The sequence below is a fragment of the Panthera onca genome, chromosome E1, assembly GCF_046562875.1.
Source record: "Panthera onca isolate mPanOnc1 chromosome E1, mPanOnc1 haplotype 2, whole genome shotgun sequence".
In the NCBI taxonomy this organism is placed as follows: Eukaryota; Metazoa; Chordata; class Mammalia; order Carnivora; family Felidae; genus Panthera; species Panthera onca.
In genome coordinates, this window is record NC_138352.1 from 46,124,020 (window position 1) to 46,144,139 (window position 20,120).

Here is a 20,120-nt window from a genome sequence, read left to right on the forward strand (position 1 = left end):
TTACAAAAAAAATCCTGGGGCGCCTGGGTGGCTCAGTCGGTTGAGCGTCCGACTTCGGCTCAGGTCATGAGCTCACGGTTGATGAGTTCGAGCCCCGCGTCGGGCTCTGTGCTGACAGCTCAGAGCCTGGAGCCTGCTTCATATTCTGTGTCTCCCTCTCTCTCTGCCCCTCCCCCGCTCATGCTCTGTCTCTGTCTCAAAAATAAATAAACATTAAAAAAAAATTAAAAAAAAAAAATCCTGGTACAGACCCCTGACTGAAGCACATCTACACCCCCCCAGCCCACCAGGCTGCACCAGGTATCAATATCAAGTGTTGGAGGAAGCCTTTTTTTTTTTAATTGAACCAGTGTTTTTAGCCTTTCTTCCAGGTCACCTGTGAAGGGCAACTATGACTCCACCAAAGACATTTTTTTCCCTTTTAGGAAAGAACCCCGTTAGTTTCCTGGGTAATCGTTCTTCCCTTAGGCTCTGGAAAACCAGCAGTGTCCTGAACCACCCTCAGTTCTCCAAAGCCCTCTCCCGAAAACACCTGCACCTCTTACACCGTCCTCTAGACAAGACCACTGCACCTCTGTTTCGCTAGCGTAGGTCTCTGCAGGGGGAAGGTGTAGAAAGGAGGTGGAAATGGCAAGAGTGAGCAGGAACCTGTTTCCAGGCAAATGAGCACAGAGACCACAGTGAGGAGGGCCCGCCCATTTTCCGCCCACCCTCTTGTCCTATATGTTAATTAATACAGTGCCAAATACTGGGGCTATCAGGGGTGGGAGGTGGAGAAAGCACAGGTAAGAAACAAATCATCACTAAGAACTGAGAAGTGCCATAAAGGAAAAGGACAAGGTGCCAGGAGCAGACAACCGATGGGGCTCAGCCAGTCTGGGGGTTCAGAAAGATTTCCCCGAGGAAAGGATATTTACAACTCGTTCTGTAAGGGGAGTAAGAACTGGCCAGGAGTGTGACACAGACGGTTCCTGGCAGCCCAAGGAACAGCCTGTGAGGGCAGCCCTGCTAAGGAAACGTGCAGGACGTCAGTGTGGCTGCAGGGAGCATGGTGACGGGTCAAGCTGGACAAGCGGAAAGGGCCGGGCACCAAAGACTGCAGACCAGGGTCAACGGTGTAGGTCTTATCCTAATAGCGATGGGAAGCTGGCAAAGTATTTTCGGTAGGACGGTAACTAGATTCAAAACTGGCACAACAGAATGGTAGTTATTCACACTTCCTCCCTCCCCCCATGGATCACTGAGGGCCACTCACCTGAAGAAGACACTGCCTCCTTCCCAGGGCTTACACACCGCAGCACATACCAAGGACGGCCCTCCACCCCACTGTCCAGACACAGGTCAAGGTCAAAGACCTGGTCAGTGGTACCATCTTGGTGAATTTTAAAGCTGGAGGTCCTTGGAGATCATCTGACCCAGGGGGTCCCTGCCCTGACTGCACATTAGCTTTGTGGTGAACGTTGAAATCTGTGAACGCCAGGGCCCCAACCTCGGGTCTTGCTGAATTGATCTGGAGTGGGCCCCCGGTATCGGTACGCTTTAAAAGCTCCCCAGGTGATTCTAATGTGCAACCAGGGCTGAAAACCGCTGATACAGTCCAAACCTCTGATGTGACTGCAATCATATATCATATGGGCGTCTGATGCTGGGCTGTTGGATGCCTTAAGTCACCCTGGTCTTCCCAGCCAACCCTGTCTCTAAGTGAGGAAGCCAAAGATAGCCACAGGAGTTAGGCAACTCTTTGAGTTATGAGTAGAATCTAAATTCCAAGTCAAGGAACCTAAGCGGAAGAGGTGAACTCTGGGGAAGCTCCCTTCCCTGCGTTACCGTGCAGACTACAACAACATCGAAACACATCAGCGGCCTTCTACTTAAAGTGATGTTTCTAACGGGCTCCCCGGCCATTGGTGCCCGGTGAACACACAGCGGCTGGGTGTGAGGCAGGAGGGAGCCCAGGGCTGGCAAGAGATACACAAAACAGGGGCCACCGTCGCTTCTGTGTCTATTCTGGGCCCCGAATGGGTGATGTCACCTCCAGCGGCAGTGGAAAGCGGGAGTCATGAATCATCCATGAACCGGCCCAGCCTCCGAGATAATAAATCGGATGTCAGCATTGCGTACTTTGCAGATCTGGTGCGGGGGTGCCGGCTTCGCCTAGGGTGCCGGAACACAGGCACCGGTGCTGGAAATATTCAGAGAAGCAGGATGTGCTTTCAATTATTTCCTGATATCAAGACGGGGTGGCAAGTTGAGGAAGAAATTTTCGAACCTGCAGGGAGCGCTCAAAGGTGTGCAACTTTGATCACTGTAAAATCACGGCAGTTATTTTTCTGTTCCGCCAGGTTCGCCGACCAAACCTGAGGGTTAAGAGAAGCACATCCACGTGGGCGCTCACACTGTTAATTACTGCTGTGCCCAGTGGTGTCCTGGGACCGGGGACCTGTGGGGGTTGCCATCTTGACCCTCAATTGCATTAATTTAGCTCAGAAACTCACTCTGGGATCGAATTTGGCAAATGTTCCTGCCTGGAAGGGTTCTGAGACAACATAAAGAAATCAAGAAGTCTGTCTGGCAGGTTTTGAAGTTCAGCGTTGTCTCGCTGTGTTTTCTCCAGGATGGAAGCTGGAACAGGTATGTAAGGACGGTGGGGGTCTGTGTTGTCTCACACGAGCTCTCCTGATCTCCTTCCCTCTCTCTCTCTTATTTCCCTAAGCAGCCAAACGGAACGAACCGAGCTGGAAACACCTATGGAACGGGTGTGGTTTGCATTCTTGAGAGCTGGGGGTTCGGACAACCCCTCGGTGTACTGGCGTTATCGACAACTCTTCAGTGTATTCCTCGGCTTCTAAAGAAGTGACTGAGCTCTGAAGGCTACTACGTTAAAATGAAATCTCAGAATTCCTCAAGGGTCTCTACTGGAAAATATATTTAACACCGCAAGGGCATCTGCACGGTGTTTGGTTAACTTCGACCTGGGGAAGCCATGAACTATGTCAGGAGTTGGGGGTCGTGTTCTCACGTAAAAGGTCTCTTCTCTGACCAAGCTTTGCTGCAAGAGCGGCATGACGTGACAGGGATGTGCAGAGAGAGGGGCTTGCCCGCCCGCTGCGACGGGAGCCCCAACATCAGGGGCACGTGCCCCACAGAAAGCGCTGCTCTGCCCTCTGCGCGGCCCCCAGGGCCTGCTGGAACAGCCTACTACCAACTGGGGGCGCTGAAAACGACAAAGGGATTCTCTCACACTTCCGGAAGCCAGAAGCCGGAAACCAAGGTGCCTTCCGCAGGCTCAAGAGAAAATCTGTCCCGTGCTGGCCCCCTTAGCTTTGGGCGTGGCCGGCAATCCTCGTCTTCCAGCTGCCTCACCCCAGTCCTGCCTCCGTGGTCACCTGTCTGTCCTCACACGCCCTCCCTCTTAGCATCCCAGTCCTATGGGATGAACCTGAGCCAGCCTGGCCTCATCTTGATTACATCTGCAAAGACCCTATTTCCAAATAAGGTCACATTCTGAGATAAGAGGGGTTAAGGCTTCAATATACCTTTTGAGGCAGGATACAATTCAACCCACAATACTTTCGCCTCTCGGCAAACTTGACAAGCAAACAGCACCCTGGAGTGTTAAACGTTTCCTCCGTTCACCAAGTCTTGGCCTTTATTCCCCAAGCAACAGTAACACTATTACCAGTAAAATAACATGAGCTATTACACTAATAAAGCTAATATAGATATAGTCTCCTAAGCGTTAGATATTTCAGACAGATGAATACCTCACTTAAGCCTCCCAAGTCCGTGAGTAATAACATTCCCCATTTAACAGATGAGAAAACTGAGGTTCAGAGAAGCTTAATAACTTGCCCAGGGTCACACAGCTGATCGGTGGTAGTGCTGGAACTTGAACCCAGTAGTGTGACTTTAGACCTAACCTCTCACCCCTTTGTCACATGACCCAGACACCTCACTACCTTCATTAACGGGGTACTTGCTGTGACTTTTCAGCTACAGCAACAGGGACACAGAGGAGGAGTCTGCGTTTGCCATATTATGTAAGGTTCCCACGTGTTTATTAATCACGACTTGGTTAGGAAAATGCTTTTAACTTTCTTCTTTAATTAAAACCCATTTTGAACTTCTGGAATGGAGGGTCTCCCCTTTGACTTCTCTCCCCTCCGGTCTGGGATAAACTCAAGCAAACCATGTTTCTTTCCAGACGGGGAGCAGTCTGGCTATTCTATTAATAGCACATTGTCTGGGAGGACCAGAAACTACTAAGAGAATCCTCATCTATCTATCTGACTCTGTGTTTATGGAAACTAAAAAAGAGGCGACTCAGAGTTGTAAAGAATTTTTGGGTGCATTTAATCAAATTTTGTTCTTTTGGATCAGCTTGGTCCCTCTCCCTGGCAGGAGACAAAACTCTAAAGAGACGGGGCCCACACCCCGTTCAACTAAGCATGAGATGCCACATGTTGTCCCAACCCCATAATTACAACCAAGTTTTAAAATACTGACGCAAATGTCAGGAACAAGGTAGAAGTGACAACAGTTACTGTGTAAGGGAGCTGGGATGAGGTGAATGTTTTTCTTTCGAAAACTCTCCCTCATGTTGTTATATCACTGCATTTACAATTCAAATTGGAATGAGTTTGAAAAGCTTAAACGCTAAAAAAGTAAATGTTTGAATAGGTAATAAATGCACATGGTACAAAAATTCAAAAGGTAAATAAGTATACGATAAGATGTTTTTCCATATCTTTGTACCACTGGTCACTCAGTCCTCTTCCTGGAAGCAAACGCTGTTTCTTATTTATGTAAACTTGTATCTGTGAGTATATGCACATGCCCCTAAAACACATTCAGGTGCTAACTATTTATAGCCAGAGACTGTTCCAAGCCCTTTATGCTTATTAACCACTGCAAGACTCAGGCTGACCCGATGTCATCGTTTCTATTTCATAAATGAGGAATCTGAATCCCAAAGAGGGTAAGTGACTTGCCCAAGGTCACACAGCTATTACATCGCAGAGCTCAGATTCAAACACCAGCTGCCTGACTCCAGAGCATGTGCTCTTTTTCTTCCTCTACGTTTATTTATTTTGAGAGAGAGAGAGAGAGAGCAACAGAGGAGGGACAGAGAGAGAGGGAGAGAGAGAGAGAGAATCCCAAGCAGGCTCCGTGCAGTCAGTCCCAGAGCCTGATGTGGGGGTCAAACTCACAAACCATGAGATCATGACCTGAGCCGAAACCAAGAGTTGGACGCTTAACCAACTGCGCCACCCTGGGGCCCCCGGAACATGTGCTCTTAACCACTATGCCATTCTAACGCTTTGTGACCAGTTTTGTGGGTAGCCTTTCAGAAATATTCCACGCATCTGCAAACGTATGCTTTGTGCGTGAAGGAGAGGGAAAGGTTGTTTTAAAGATCAGGGTCTTGGGGCGCCTGGGTGGCGCAGTCGGTTAAGCGTCCGACTTCAGCCAGGTCATGATCTCGCGGTCCGTGAGTTCGAGCCCCGCGTCAGGCTCTGGGCTAATGGCTCGGAGCCTGGAGCCTGCTTCCGATTCTGTGTCTCCCTCTCTCTCTGCCCCTCCCCCGTTCATGCTCTGTCTCTCTCTGTCTCAAAAATAAATAAACGTTAAAAAAAAAAAAATTAAAAAAAAAAAATAAATAAAGATCAGGGTCTTAAAGACTCAAACACAGACTGTAGTTTGTTTGCTAAAAGAAGTTAAACCGACGGTCTTCCTTAAGGGGGAGAGTAAAGAAATGAGGTACGCTTATCGTGGGCATGTTATAAGCCAACTCACTTCACTCATTACAGAGCAGGTGTATCACCTCCACGAGTGAGCCAAACGGGGCTCAAAGCTCTTCAGCAACTTGCCCGAGATGACACCTGTGGGGAGCTGGGAGGGCCCGCAAAGCTTGGGTCCCGCAGTACACCATTGCCCGCACAGAGATGCGGACGGGCTAACGCACATCTGTTGAGCAGCAAAGCTCTGAACAGAAGCTCAAGTCCACAGCTGCACAGCAACGAGGCTCCCCTGGGAAGCTCCAGTCCCCGAGGGAGGTGCCCGTCCAGGGTGCTGGTTCCCGGGCCCCTAGCAGTGCCAGGGCGCTAAGAAAGGGGGTGCTTTTAATCAAGTGGCCGCGCTGGAGGCTCCTTTCCCCTCAGGCCTCCACCCCCTGCCCTCACCGAGATCTTAAAACACGTCGTGAGAGTCAGAGCCTGGGCCTCTATGGGAACAGGGCCCAACAAAAGCCTCATTGTCCCTCTCTACAAAAAAACCGTTTCTGGGTCAATGAAGTTGCTGACCCTGGGCCCACTCCCTTTCTGCTTCCGTGGGGCCGCAGCCAGGAGGGAGGCAGGAAGACCTATTAGCTCACCACCGTTTCGGTGCCAGGGCTTTTATTCCAAAGGAAAGAAGTTTAAGATTTATACTTCAGCTCCAGAAAATGCAGGGCACCCAGGGTGCCAAATTCCCCCGGCTATGCAGGCTCCCTCTTGCGCTGGGCGCCCCTGTCCCCCGGCCCCGTTGCTAGGGAGTTGAGAGCTTTGTATTCCTCCGCGTCTACAAAGAAAAGCAGGTGAACAGAAACCCAGCTACTGTGTTGATTAATATCTCAAGAGACAGTGCCGGAATGGGCGCTTCCGGAATTTAGTTAGCTCGGGGAAAAAAAAATTAAAGCGCTCCCCTTGCTTCCTGTCAGAAATAAAATTAAGGTCTCAGATCGATGTTGCCGGGGCTGGGGTAATCCGGGAATCTTTAACGGCCTCCTCTCTACATGTTTTCAAACGCACATTCCCCTTCAACCCTGCCCTTTTAATTGGTTATTTGCGAGGTCATGTTTGCACCAATTTCTCGGGAAGGCTAATGGTGTTTATTTAAAGGGAAAATAAAATGTGCAGACAGCTCTGGGGGCTGGTCTCTGAGAGACGGCTCAGGGTGGGGGCTGCAGCTCTGGACCCCTCTCCCCTCCTTCCACCCTCCATTGCTGCATATTCCTGGCAGACCGGAGGAGGTCCCGAGATGCGTCAGGTGACAGGTCAGGCCTTGGGGGAAATGTGCTCTGGGTGGAGGGACAAAGGCGCACTGTCCCCGGGCCAGGCCCCACAAGGGAGTGAGGAGGCTGGGGTACACCCCTCGTGGTGGGCACACACAAGCACGCTCACCCCCCTTACACAGCCCTGCCTTTAGAATGAGCCCAGGCAGGAGCACAGAACCCTGGGTCCTGACCATCTAGGGGAGAGGTACTGGCTGTCCTCTTCCCTGTTCTAACTAGAGCGTGCCCAACTTCAAGAATGCACGTGTTTTCCAAAAGAATCTCTCCAAGCACCCAAAGGCAGCCATTAACGTCACCGCCAGCCACCCTCGCCCCGCTCCCCATATCCCTTCTAACCAGGGTGGACCGAAGGAGACTCAGTCATATTGAGTTTCTACCCTATTCTGAACATCTTCTCCTAGACGCCTGGCTTATCAGTAATTTTCCTAAGCAGTTGCCTCACACTCACTTATATGGGCTATTCTGGGGAGAGAAGATTCTCTGTCACCTGACCCGATCGAGACCCTTTACTTGCAGTAAAGAGCCCAAGTGGCACGCGTGGTGGCCACATCATCCTAAGACTAGACTGAAAGTCCTGTGCGGCCAAGACCCTTGGTTGGTGTTCGTGGCCTAGAGCAGACCGGCTGCGGGTACAGAATTGGGATCGATACTAATAATGATCAAGCTCCTGGTTTACAGGCTTCCAATAAACCCTTTGATATACCTCAGACTTGGGGCGGGGCGCGATGGGTGCCCAACACCATCGGCAGCTCGCACAGCAGATGAGAGGCAGATGTAAGAGGTGGGGACCCTGCAGAGGCATGACTCCAGCGGGTGGACATCACGTTGGCGTGGGCACTGAGGCCCTCGTGTCACATTGCCAAGTGTCATCACCAGCTGTGATTCCAGGCATCCCTGCCACCCCTCCTGCCCCCTCCAACAACCCTCTCCCACCCAGAGGGACTTCTTCCTCCATCCCATAACGTGCCATCTACGGGCTGTAGAGTCCCAACCCCCTTTCCTAAGTAAGGTCAGAATGTAAGACTGTCACTAGGAAAAACACATGCATACATTATCTTTGACACCCTACACCCTCGAAGAAAGCAATGCCTTTGAATTTTTCATTTAGTTTACACCTGTGTGAAGCTCCTTTTACATCCCCTTCCTCAACTTCGGGAAACAGACAGCAGTGAACAAATAATTACAGCACGATCCTGAATCATCTTTAGCGTCTATAAAACAGTCTGGACGTCAGAGGTCAATTTCAAAAAGTGCGTGTCTGGCAGGTAGTCAGGACATTAAGGGCTGTTTTTCCTCCTTAGAAAGGCATTATCTTCTATCACAGTTTCAGCTACCTCTTACTGGCACCATTTTAATAAATAAACCGATTACGCAAATTACGGAGACCTTCAACTGCAGCCAACCGCTTTTCGGGATGGAGATGCCGTGCAAGCTTCGAGGGAGAGGGGGAGCTCAGCCCCGCAGCCCAGAGAGCTTCTCCCTCTTCTCCCACATGGGGCCCACGAGGATGCCCTTCCAGCCCGGCGGCTCCTGATAGGGCACAGCCACCCTGGAAAAGGACCCTCCAAGCGGCGGGCCTGCCGTTGATGGTGCTCTTGGAGGGTCACAAAACCGCCTCGGCTGAGGTCAGTGCCGCGGAGCGGCCTGCTGGGGAGCCTGTGAGTTCTCAGAGCTGTTGATCCTCTCCAAAGCCATTAGCATTGCACTTAATGAGCAACCGTTAACAGCGGTGAGGGGAGTCTTCCAGCATACTGAGCTTCATTTTCCTCTCAGTGTATCCGGCCCTTTGCCTCTGGCAACGTTCTGGAGCAAACAGGCCTGCTGGGTAATGGAAGCCGCAGGGAGTGAGAAGGCCTGTCTCCAAGCCTCTCCTCTGTACTCCTTCCCTCTCCAGCTGACCCTCACCAGGCAATCCCATAAGCTTCAAAGACACCCGACTTGTTTTCCACTGGGCCCCCAACCACCCAGCTCTCCCTGATGGGCCAGACATGGTTCAGCCTGGAAGGCTGGGTTCGGAGGGAAGACGAGCGGAGGCCGCCCCTAGAAGGACATTCACGGCGGGGGCTCCCTTCCCCGGCAAGGAGGTGAATGTGAGATGTGTTTCAGCAACCAACATCCCCGCGTTCCTCCGCTTGCTCAAACGGGGCTGATGACAGTGGGGACAGATCCAAACCACTCCACCCTCCCTCGGTCCCTCTGGCTCACCCCTCAGCCTTGTGCCTCCCAAAGGGCAAATCGGGAAGGACACTGTGCTGTATCTTCCCTCCAGACCCTCCCCGCCAGCCCCTCTCTGGGATCAATACCTAATGCTGAATTCAAGATCTTATCTGAGTTTTGCAAGGAGAAAGCAACAAACTTTCCCCCAACGATTAAACCCTTTGATGATCAGCCCCATATTTCTCAGACCGCCTCCAAAGGCTTTGAGAGAGCAAATGAAAGGACTCTGCAAAAACTGGAAAGCCACCTTCTTTTTCTCCCCTTGTGCACAAAGAAACTCGTGGAAGGCTTCAGAAGCTCAGCTCCCACCTGGCCGCAGACACCTGCGTGCGGCCGGCCCTCCAACGCTCTACATGCCTCAGTTTTCCCACCTGAAATGGTCCAGCAAGAAGGGCAGGTGGAGAAGGACCAGTAACGAGGAGGTACTTGAGACTTAAAACCACCAGTCTCCCTGCTTTCAACCACTGCCTAGCACCATGCTTGCGAAGCAGCCAAGAGCAAGGACTCCGGGTCAGACAGGCTGGGTTTACGTCCAACTGGGGACTCCGGGCAGCTGGGTTCACCAGTGACCGTCGTAAAGATTCAACAGTACGTGCAGGCGCTGCGCTAAGCACGTGGGATATAACTGCTCGGGAAGGGCTGGCGGTTTCTACCAAGAGGGTTAGCATGGCCTGGTTAGCACAGAACCCACTGTACCACCGTGGCATGTGCTGTCATGGGATACCCAGACCCCCCCGCCCTTCAGGATCTGCTGGCAGGACTGCTGGAAGAGGGCCCCCAGCTGTCTGTCTCCTCTAGGATGTCCTCAGTGCAAGCCCAAGGTCACACGTGCTTCCCAGGGTGGGCTGCATCCTGTGACAGGTCAGCATATAAGGTCAGCCCTCTCACTGCAGCTGTGCAAGGGCCTAGCTTCAGAATTCCCCAGGGCCTCACAGATCAGCCCCTCCGCTGCCCCGAGAGGGCACTCCTGCGTGCTAATCCCCATCTCCAGGGATGCAGATACAGCCCCTTACCTCCCTCTCCGAGCTAAAACAAGAAGAATGACAAAGGACTTAATCTTGGACATTCTCTCAGTTAAAAGGCTAAAAAGCCAGAAAACATACTTCAGGTCTCAGAGCTTGTCCCGGCTCCCCCACCTTCCCGAGGAGGACCCGGAGGTGTCCCGAGAGGTTAGGAAAGGTGCCCTAACTCGGCATCAAGGGAGCAGCAGGAGCCAGAAGGAGGTCTGCTCGAAGGAGAAAGTGGGAGAAGACTGCACACCTCCTGTGGGAGTCACGTGCTGAATGACCTTCTTCCTGCTTCCAGGGGGGAGGACTTACATCCCCGGAGGGCTTGTTGTCTCCTGTCCCCTGGATTCTTTCCCAGGGTGCTAGGGAGGTCCAAGGACAGATGTAAGAGGGGAAGAAACACAGGCTGTCGCTTCTGTGAACAGATGTAACGGAGGGCCACCCTGTCCCTGGGGGAACAGATGAGGGACAGGGGCAGGGGGGGAGCCACTGTGCGGCGGGAAGTGGAAACTCCGCCCCGAGCTCTGGCTTACAGCGGCAAGAGTATTCGGAGAGGGTCCCGCGAGCCCGGCGGACCCGACTCCCGGGACCCCAGGCCCAACCAAACGTGCAGCCTTCCTGGAAGGCAGCAGTCTCAGCTCCAAGGGCGCACAGGTGCGCTAGCCCCAGGCTGCGCAGCGGGGCGGTGTTGGGAGCTGCGAGGGGGGGAAAGGGAAGGTGCCGTGCGTGCTGTGTGGCCACCCGCGGGGTGAACAGTGTGGACCTCTTTAAGAGGAGAGCTGGAGGCTGTGCCAGCCCGAGAGGTGTCCTTAACTTCTGCTACGGCAGCACTTTCTTCTTGATAAGATAATGGGAAACAGGAAGCTGAGGAGGTGAAGGTAAGGTTGGGCCAAGGTGGCTGCAGGAGGATTTTATGTTCTTGGGCTTATCACCTGATTCCAAATGTACATTCCATCAGGGATGTGGGGCCCACTTGTCCCACACGCAGGACTCGTGTCTCTGTTGTGATATGTGCCTTTTTTTTTTTTTTTTAATTCTTTCCTCTCCGAAATGCTCTGAACCACTTAAGTATTAACCCAGCTTTAGCACCCAGTTCAAAGAGAAACTCCTCAGCTATTCAGAGGTGCTGGAAAGTGTGTAGGGGCCAAAGCCCTACACAGAAAGAACCCCAGGGAGCAGACTTCTGTACAGGAGGAAAGGGGACGCAGGATGTTGGGGCCTCCTTCCCTCCTGCCTTCTCTTTCCCCACCCTGCCAGCGGGGGCCCCCAGGACCACATCCACCCTGGCTGGCCCCCTGGGTGTGCAGCCACCCACAGCCGGCCCCACGCTCAGAAGGGCTTTGTCCTGGATTGAATGCTCTGTCACCTTGAAATTCTTAATAACTTTTGAGTAAGAGGCCCCGTCTTTCACCTTGTTCTGGCTCCACGAATTATGCAAAGAGTCCTATATCCACTGCAGGAATCTCACCTCTGGCAGGGCAGAAGGATGCTTGGGCAGGCCCTGCCGTGGCTGGGGTGCACTGAGCATGTGCTCGGGGCTGTGCCCACCCTTCTTCCTGCCAGTGGCCCCAGGAGTCATGAGAGAGCGATCAATGCCATCCCTAGAGCCTCTCTGAGCAGGGGGCCGTAAAACGGACCTCCCTCCAGCTCGAGACAGGAATCACAGAGGGGCCACCACCCCATCACGGCACCCGGCGCCTGGGAGCAAGGAAAGAGGCTCCACCCACAGCAGGAGGCGTCTGGGTCAGAAATAAGGGAGAATCTTGCCTGGCACTTCCTCAGGGGCCCAGTGCCCGCAGGGTGAACCTGCCTCTGTCTGCTATTAGCCGAGTAACGTAACACAGAGAGTCACCGGCCCTCTCACGTCCCCCAGATGACACAGCTCTTTCCCCAGCACAGCTGTGAAGTTTGCACAAGATGATTTACTCTCCTCTCCAACACGGCCTGACCCAGAGCAGGAGCTCAGAAATACCTTTATTCGTGGATATTCAACACTACTGCCTATAGACGCCACTCAGGAATCTCCCAGGAGCGTGAATTCTAGCACTGAACTCTAGTGCCACATTCAGACGGGCCTCGCCCACCCTGAAAGTAAATAGATGAAAACATTCTTCTTAACACACCCGTCCCCACGTGGAGACCACAGAGAAAGGGCCGAATCTGAAATCAGCAGTCCTAGAGAGGAGTCCCTGCTCTGACCTTGGGTGGATCCCCTACCCCCTCTGAGTTTCGGTCACCTCACACACCACGCGGAGGTGATGATGGTGAAAACAATCATAATAACCTGCGCACAGGTGATGTGCGTGGCACTCCAACTCTCCAAACAACCCTATAGGGAAATACTAATATTATCCCCACTTTACAGATGAATAAACTGAGGTAAAGAAGATAAAGGAGTGAAGTGATTTTCCCAAAGTCATGGCGCTGTGGTGGAGATGAGAATACACGATGCCTGTGAAAACAGTGCTCAGATAACCCCCCGTACCTCCCCTAAGGATGATGGTGGAGAATAATCATGAATTGTCCGTCTCCGCACCCCCGGCCCCTTGCTCTCTCGGCCCTCGTGATGCTGGGCAAGGCAGAGGACAAAGCAATCATTCCACACTTGTAAGCTCTTCTTTTCCTCCCTTGCCTCCCCCCCACCCCGCCTCTTCATCCTCCACCCCTCCCCATTCCTTCCCCACATACACCATCGAAGACCCAGTTTTCCACCCGATTTTCTACTTTCCCTTCTGAGGCCGCTGTCAATGGATGCACAGGAAGCCGGACTGCCAGGCACACTGAGGACAGCCCCTCCTTCTCCCACCCTCCTTCCTCCCTTTCACTCAGCCTGCCTGCTCCCAACAGGAGAGACATACAGTCGGCGCTGGGTAACTGCTTCTAATCACAGGTGACAGCAAGAATGTAAACAACACGAGAAACATCCAAATGCAATCCGAGTGGCAAGGAAACACTGCTCACTCCGGCTTCTCTCAAGAACGCTGCTTCCTGCCACCTCCTTTCTGAGGCTCTGCCCATTAACGCCCTGATTCTAGGAGCCCCAGATACCAGGGGTTTCCGGAGAGCAGGAGAATGGAACGCTAAGCCATAAGCTTGGACTCTACTTCCTCTGGGAGGATTTTCTAGATTCGTCCAATTTTCTGTTTAAAGCAGTCATTTCAACGTGTTCCTTTTTGGGGAACGGGAGGCATGGAGGTCAGAGACCACTTTGAGAATCTGTTCAAAGCTACGCATCGCTTCCCAAGAAAAGCGCAAACATAAAACATTCCGTGTGCCATTTCGGAGGCTCACAGACCCCAAGTTGAGACCCGTTTTCTAGAACATGGATAGGACAATAAGAGCACAGGGGAAAATACGAGGAGGCGCAGTGCCCTCTAAACATTCCAGATGTGCACAGGGCACTGCCAATCCTGCAATCGCAGGTTGAATAAACCTTTTCTGGCTCTTCAGGTTGCCGGTGTGCTTCTAAACCACCTCCTCCAATGCAAATCGAGAACTCAACTGAGTAATTGCTGTGAATAATTTCCACTCAGATCACTTAGTGTTCAGGTCTAGCAAAGACCAAGAAAGCCAGGGTTAGAAAGGTGTGTCGGAACACGGGTTGGGCGTGGCCGATTTTTAACTGTCCGGTATCTGGATTCTGTGCTGTGGTGTCCCTCCATGAATACAGACCTTCAACAGACAGCCAACTGACAGAAGGGAAGCCTTCCTCCACGGGGGCTCTTACCTCTGTGCCTGTTGGTCGTCTTATCAAACATCAGCATTGCATCCTCCACCTGCAAAACAAATACACAATGGGGTCTGCTTTAGGAATTTTAACAACACATTTGAAATGTGATATATTGGGGGGGGGGGGGGAAGGGTGGTTTCCATTATCAAAGCCATAGGTGCTCATTAAAATTTATGTGAAGGGGCGCCTGGGTGGCTCAGTCGGTTGGGCGTCTGACTTCGGCTCAGGTCATGATCTTGTGGTCTGTGAATTTGAGCCCCGCATCGGGCTCTGTGCTGACAGCTCAGAGCCTGGAGCCTGCTTCAGATTCTGTGTCTCCCTCTCTCTCTGCTCCTCCCCTGCTCGCACTTTGTCTCTCTCTCTCTCTCAAAAATAAACATAAATTTTAAAACATTTAAAAAAAATTACGTGAAAACACAAAAAATTGGAAAAAAAAGATCACTGCCTTTCCTATCTTTCTGCCTAGTACAACCACAGTTAACATCTGGTGTATTTCCCTTCAGTTTTTGCCTTTAAAAAAACCTTATGCCTATTTTAATATAGTTTAAATCATACTGTATATGGAATTTTCCCCTAGTTCTTTTTTTAATATACTATTACAATATTGCAAACACTTCCCAGATTCACACTGTGAATATTATCTGTTTTGTTCCCCAATTTTTTTGGTCATGGTAAAATACACATAACATAAAAGTTGCCATCTTAACTGTTCTTAAGCGCACAGTTCAGTGGTATTAAATGCATTCATAACGTTGAACTATCATCCCCACCGTCCATCTCCGGAAGTCTTCATTTTGTAAAACTGACACTCTACCCCCATCAAATAATAACTCCCCACCCCCTCATCCCCCTCGGTCCCCCTCGGCCCCCTGGCAACCACCCTTCTGTCTGCTGTCTCTGACTGTGACTACTCCAAGTACAGAGGTCCCCCCGTGTCCAAGGGCATACATTCCAAGGCACCCAGTGGATGCCCGAAACTGTGGCCAGTACCCAACCCAAGATACACGATGTTTTTTCCTGTCCATACACACCTATGATAAAGTTCAATTTATACGTTAGGCACGGTAATGGATTTAACAATAGTAACTAATAATAACAGAGAACAATTACAATATGCTGTAATATAAGTGGCGTGAATGTGGTCTTTCTCTTTCAAAACATCTTATTGTACTGTCACTGATGAAGAGAGAGGATAAGATGCCACGTGATGAGAGGAAGTGAGATGAATGACGGAGGCATGTGACGTAGCGTTAGGCTGCTACTGACCTTCTGATGATCCGTCAGGAGGATCATCAGCTTTAGGACCACAGTTGATTGGGGGTAATGGACACCACGAATAAGGGGGGGGGGGCTACTATGTTTCATGGAAGTAGAAACACACAGTATTTGTTTTTTTGTGACTGGCTTATTCCACTGAGCATAATGTCGTCAAGGTTCAGCCATATTCCATTGTATGTGAATACCACATTTGGCTTATTCATTCGTCTGTCGATGGATGGATACTCGGTCTTAGCTATTGTAAATAGTGCCGCTATACAGCATGAGTGTACAAATACCTCCTTGAGTCCCTGTTTTCAATTCTTTTGGGTATGTATACCCAGAAATGAAATTGCTAGATCATATGGTAACTTGGTTTTTAATTTTCTGAGGAACTGACATACCGTTTTGCCACAGTGGCCGTTCCATTTTACATCCCCGCCAACAGGGCACGAAGGTTCCAATTGCTCCACACCCTGGCTAACACTTGTTATTTTCTGGGAGTTTTTTGGTAGTAGTCATCCTGATGGGTGTGAGGTATTATCAATACGATCTTGACTGCTGCATAATATTTCACGGAGTGAGAAACTATAGCTTACTCAATTAATCCTTCTGTGGATATTTAAATTGTTTCTGGTTATAGACAATGGAAATTTAACATCTTGATTATCATGGGCTGAATTGTGCCCCCTTCCAAACTCTGACGTTGGAGTCGTGACCCCCGGTACCTCAGAATGTGACTGTATTTGGAGATAGGGTTTTTAAAGAGGTTATGGAGTTAAAGTGAGGTCATTAGGGCGGGTCCTGATCCAGTACTGACTGGGGTCCTTATAAGGAGAGGAAATCTGGACACGGGTACAGAGGAAAGCCTACCTGAGGACACAGAGAGAAGGGGGCTGTCTGCAAGCCAAGGAGAGAGGGCTCAGAAGAAACCAAGTCTGCCAAGGCTGGACTTCAGCCTCCAGAAGAGTGAGAAAATAAATTTTTGTTGTTTGACCACCCAGTCTGTGGTACTTTGTTGTGGCTGCCCCGGCAGACTAATACCTTTATGCTAGGGCCTTTTCAAAAATATCAAAGAGAAGAAAACACCAAAGGCATCCTCTGTCTCTCTTCCTATCCCTCCCTCGGTCTTTCCAGGCATCCTGCAACACTTTTGGATATTTCCAGCAATAAGATTTCAGGATCCACACTCCATTCCCATGTAGACCTCAAGAAAGTCACCCTCACTGAACCAGATTTGGCTTTTGAATTCCACTCCTTGTACTTATGATCTAATTCTTTATTCTTCCACAAAATGCACACCTTTAGTACAGGTGCGGTCCTAGCCAATCAGCTACTCACCTGGGGACTGTACCTGGTTTGGCCAGGTAAGCAGCCTGGTCTCCTCATTCATTTTGTGCCCAAGATTGGCACTAAAACTACAACTCAACCCATGTGGTCCTGGGCAAAGCCCTAGCCAAAGGGCTCTGTGCTTGGGGCAATGTCGGCATGTGTGTGGTTGGGAACGACTGAGCACTGCTCACTGGAGCTCAAAGGCTCACAAATGAGTTTGGGGGCCAGAGCTAAGCCAACCGAGAAAGGGAATCACAGGCCATTCATTCGTCACTCCTCCCAGACTACAATCTCTGATGGAGGGGAAGACACTGGGCAAAGCAATAAAACCAGGCTTAAAATGCTGCCTCCAGACAAATCAAATCTATTTTTCCAGATGCTATCAAATAGAATGGGGGGGGGGGGGAGGCGGGAAGCAGAGTCAAGGTAAGAATGGAAGAGGGGGTAGGCCAGCCAGACATAACCCTCGAAGGGACTGGCCTAGCTTAAAAATCCCTTCCGGAGTCAGCCCCCCCCCCCTTTGTTGCTAAGCAACCGAGTCTGAACAAACAGGCTCCTGGGGCCTTCCCCTTCTGGTCCCCGTTTTCAAAGTCAGTTACTGGGAGGACAATGGCCTTGCACGGTGACTGCCGTGCCAGCAAGGAGCTACTCTGTCTCCACCGGGCACCAGGCCGAGGGGGGTAAGTGATGCTAGGCTGGAGATGGGGTGCCTTCACCAGACCCCTCCACGGCCGGGCAGGCTTGATGGCCCCCCAGGCACCTGCTGAGGCCACACACACCACAGCCGTCTGCCTCCGTGCACCACTCAAGCAAAACCACCAGAAGATCAACTGGTTTGTTTGTACACAGAGCAGTCACACTTGAGCATATGGTATTGCAGATTCCGACCCCAGGGCCTCAGTAAGAATTCCAATGCCTGGGGTGCGGGTGGGTGGGGGGTGATGCCTGCTGGGTGTCGCGCAGGTAAACGTGACATCTGTTTCACACCCATCTCCACATTTTCTGAGATGCTTGCCAAGCCCTTATTTTGAGCTAAAAATGCCTAACAGTAAGGAAAACAGCTTCCCTTCTGTGTTGGCCATGTTTTGGTCCTGACACTCAGATCCCCTTAGGAAATAAATATTTTGAATTAAAAAAAAAAGTATTTTCAACGCCCTCCGCCCCCTTCAACAGTGCATAGTTGGCTCCCTCTTTTCCTTCCAAAGTTTGGGTGTTTTCTGACGCTACCCTCCCAACATATGCTCCACCCTGGGGAGCGAGGGGGAGGATCTGTGTATGTTTTTTAGGGCAACCATTGTCGTAGAGAATAGAGCTGTTTCCTCTATAGTCCAGTTGCACAATGGGACTCGCAAAGACCTCCTGAATAGATAAAATGTCACAGCGAAAGAAAAATTCTATTAACACTTTACAGAATAAAACATCTGAGAAATAGCTAGAGAGGAAAGAGAAAGAAAAAAAAAAAATCAATATGGATAAGACCCGGTGCTTGGGGAAGGGGCCGGGGGGAGAGAAAACTTTTCAGCGATTGCAAAACACTTATTAATTCAGAGAAGCCATCAATGCAATGGAAATCTGGCAGAACAGCAAGAGCTGAAACTGGGAGAATTTGAATATACAAAGACTGAATAGAATGAAAAACACGGCCTCACATACGGGGCTGTTTCTCACGGTTCTATGTGAATCAAACAGAAGCAGCTTGTGTGAGTCTGCATCACGGGGAAATGAGGAGCAAAGTCAAGGTAACTGGTAGTCAACCCTAGAAAAAAGCAGACTGAGAACTGTGTCTCTGTCTGTCTTTCTCTCTGTTTCTGTCTCTGTCTCTGTGCGTGTGTCTCTCTCTCTCACACACACACACGCGCGCGCGCGCGCGCGCACGAAACCCAGGTAGATCAGTTGGCTGTACAGAGTCATCAACTTCAACATAAAGACCAGACCTCATTTGGTGTTCTAGAACACAGAGAGTTGGGGACTGGACACAGGAGTTTTTCCGACCTCAAGTAGAAAACACCATGAACTCTTGTTAGACTAGCACTGGTATTTATTTTGTGGTGATGGTGCCCTCACCAGGCTTACATATTTCTTTATACCAGAGGTGGGGGTCCATGGGCCTAGTGGTCAGGGGTTGGGGTTGTCCCTGGAGGGATCGAGAAGGGGAGGAGATATCTGAACCTCACCATACTTTGTCCCACATCCTGGCCCACGCTTGGTCTGGTTTGAGAGAAGGAGCTTGCTCCAACCTTGACAGTACTCTTTAATAACTTAGGACAGGCTCCCAATGCAGCCTGGCACTGGAAGCATATTGAGCGAACAAGCAAGGTCAAGTAACTTTAAAAACTTTTTGTAATGTTTTATTTATTTTTGAGAGAAAAAGAGAGAGACAGCACAAGCAGGGGAGGGGCAGGGAGGGAAGGAGACACAGAATCCGAAGCAGGCTCCAGACTCTGAGCTGTCAGCACAGAGCCCGACGTGGGGCTCGAACCCACAAACGGTGAGATCATGACCTGAGCCGAAGTTGGACGCTTAACCGACGGCGCCACCCAGGCGCCCCTAAAGTAACTTTTAAATAAGATGGCTGGGGATGTCTCCCTGTTTGTTTCAACACCAGAAAGTCCTAAACATGTATTTCTGCCTTCACCCGGTTCGGACCACACTGTAACATCCTCAGAGGCGAGTAGCACGCACACACCACAGCTGAGGGTCATCGGTGGGGAGCTACGCCTTGACCTCTACGGCCCATGGGGGCTGGGGCAGAACTCCTCAAACTTCATCCGTGTCAGAATCACCTGGCTTGTTTAAAACGCAGATCTCCCGGGCCTCACCCCTAGAGTGTCTGATTCCATGGCAATGCTCAGTACATGGGACAAAATTTCTCTTCCAGAGGCAGCTGACACACGTTGGTGTGGAAACTGTCTTCCCCCTCTGTTCCTTGTCTCTCATACATTTACATCCTAAGATAGATCCTGAAAACAATGACAGTAGATTCGACCATGGAAAAGATGACAAAAAGCGAAACTTCTTAGTGACAACCAAGCTGTCCCTGAACCTAACGCAAGAGACATCTGGATTCTACCAGGATGACGGAAACTTTCCTTCTAACAGATAAACTAGCAAATGCCTACATCATGCAGCCAACTCAATCTTGATTAGAAGATTGAGCTAATATCAACTTTATTTACTTATATGTGACATATATTTATTAAGCACTCCCTACTTGCAGAGAGCACTGGCCTAAGTACAAGTAAGAGGCAAATTACATCGGACCATGGCAGACTGTTTGCATTGATGGCCCCAAACCTTGAGTTCTGTAATTCTGCAGTTCCTCTCCCCAAACAGGCAGGGTCTCTCTCTCCATCCCATGTGTCTGAACTTGACTTCTTATGGTCAGCAAAATGAGATGGAGGTATGCCCACGTTGGGTCTGGCCTGGGGAAGGTTTTCACGATTCTGCTTGTTCTCTCTCTGCCATCACCATGAGAAGGGCATGCCCAGTCTAGCTGGCTAGTGGGTGAGAGGCATGTGGAGCTGGG

General features: G+C 50.7%; 1 protein-coding gene across 8 annotated transcripts in view; it reads right to left on the reverse strand.

Moving 5' to 3' along the window:
- Nucleotides 1–20,120, reverse strand: part of MSI2 (musashi RNA binding protein 2) — a 390,574-nt gene that overhangs the window by 127,042 nt on the left and 243,412 nt on the right. For all 8 annotated transcript variants that reach the window (XM_078437348.2, XM_078437347.2, XM_078437349.2 and 5 more), the window contains exon 7: nucleotides 14,003–14,051. In XM_078437348.2, the coding sequence (XP_078293474.1) occupies nucleotides 14,003–14,051 (49 nt within the window). The remainder of the gene's footprint in view (nucleotides 1–14,002; nucleotides 14,052–20,120) is intronic.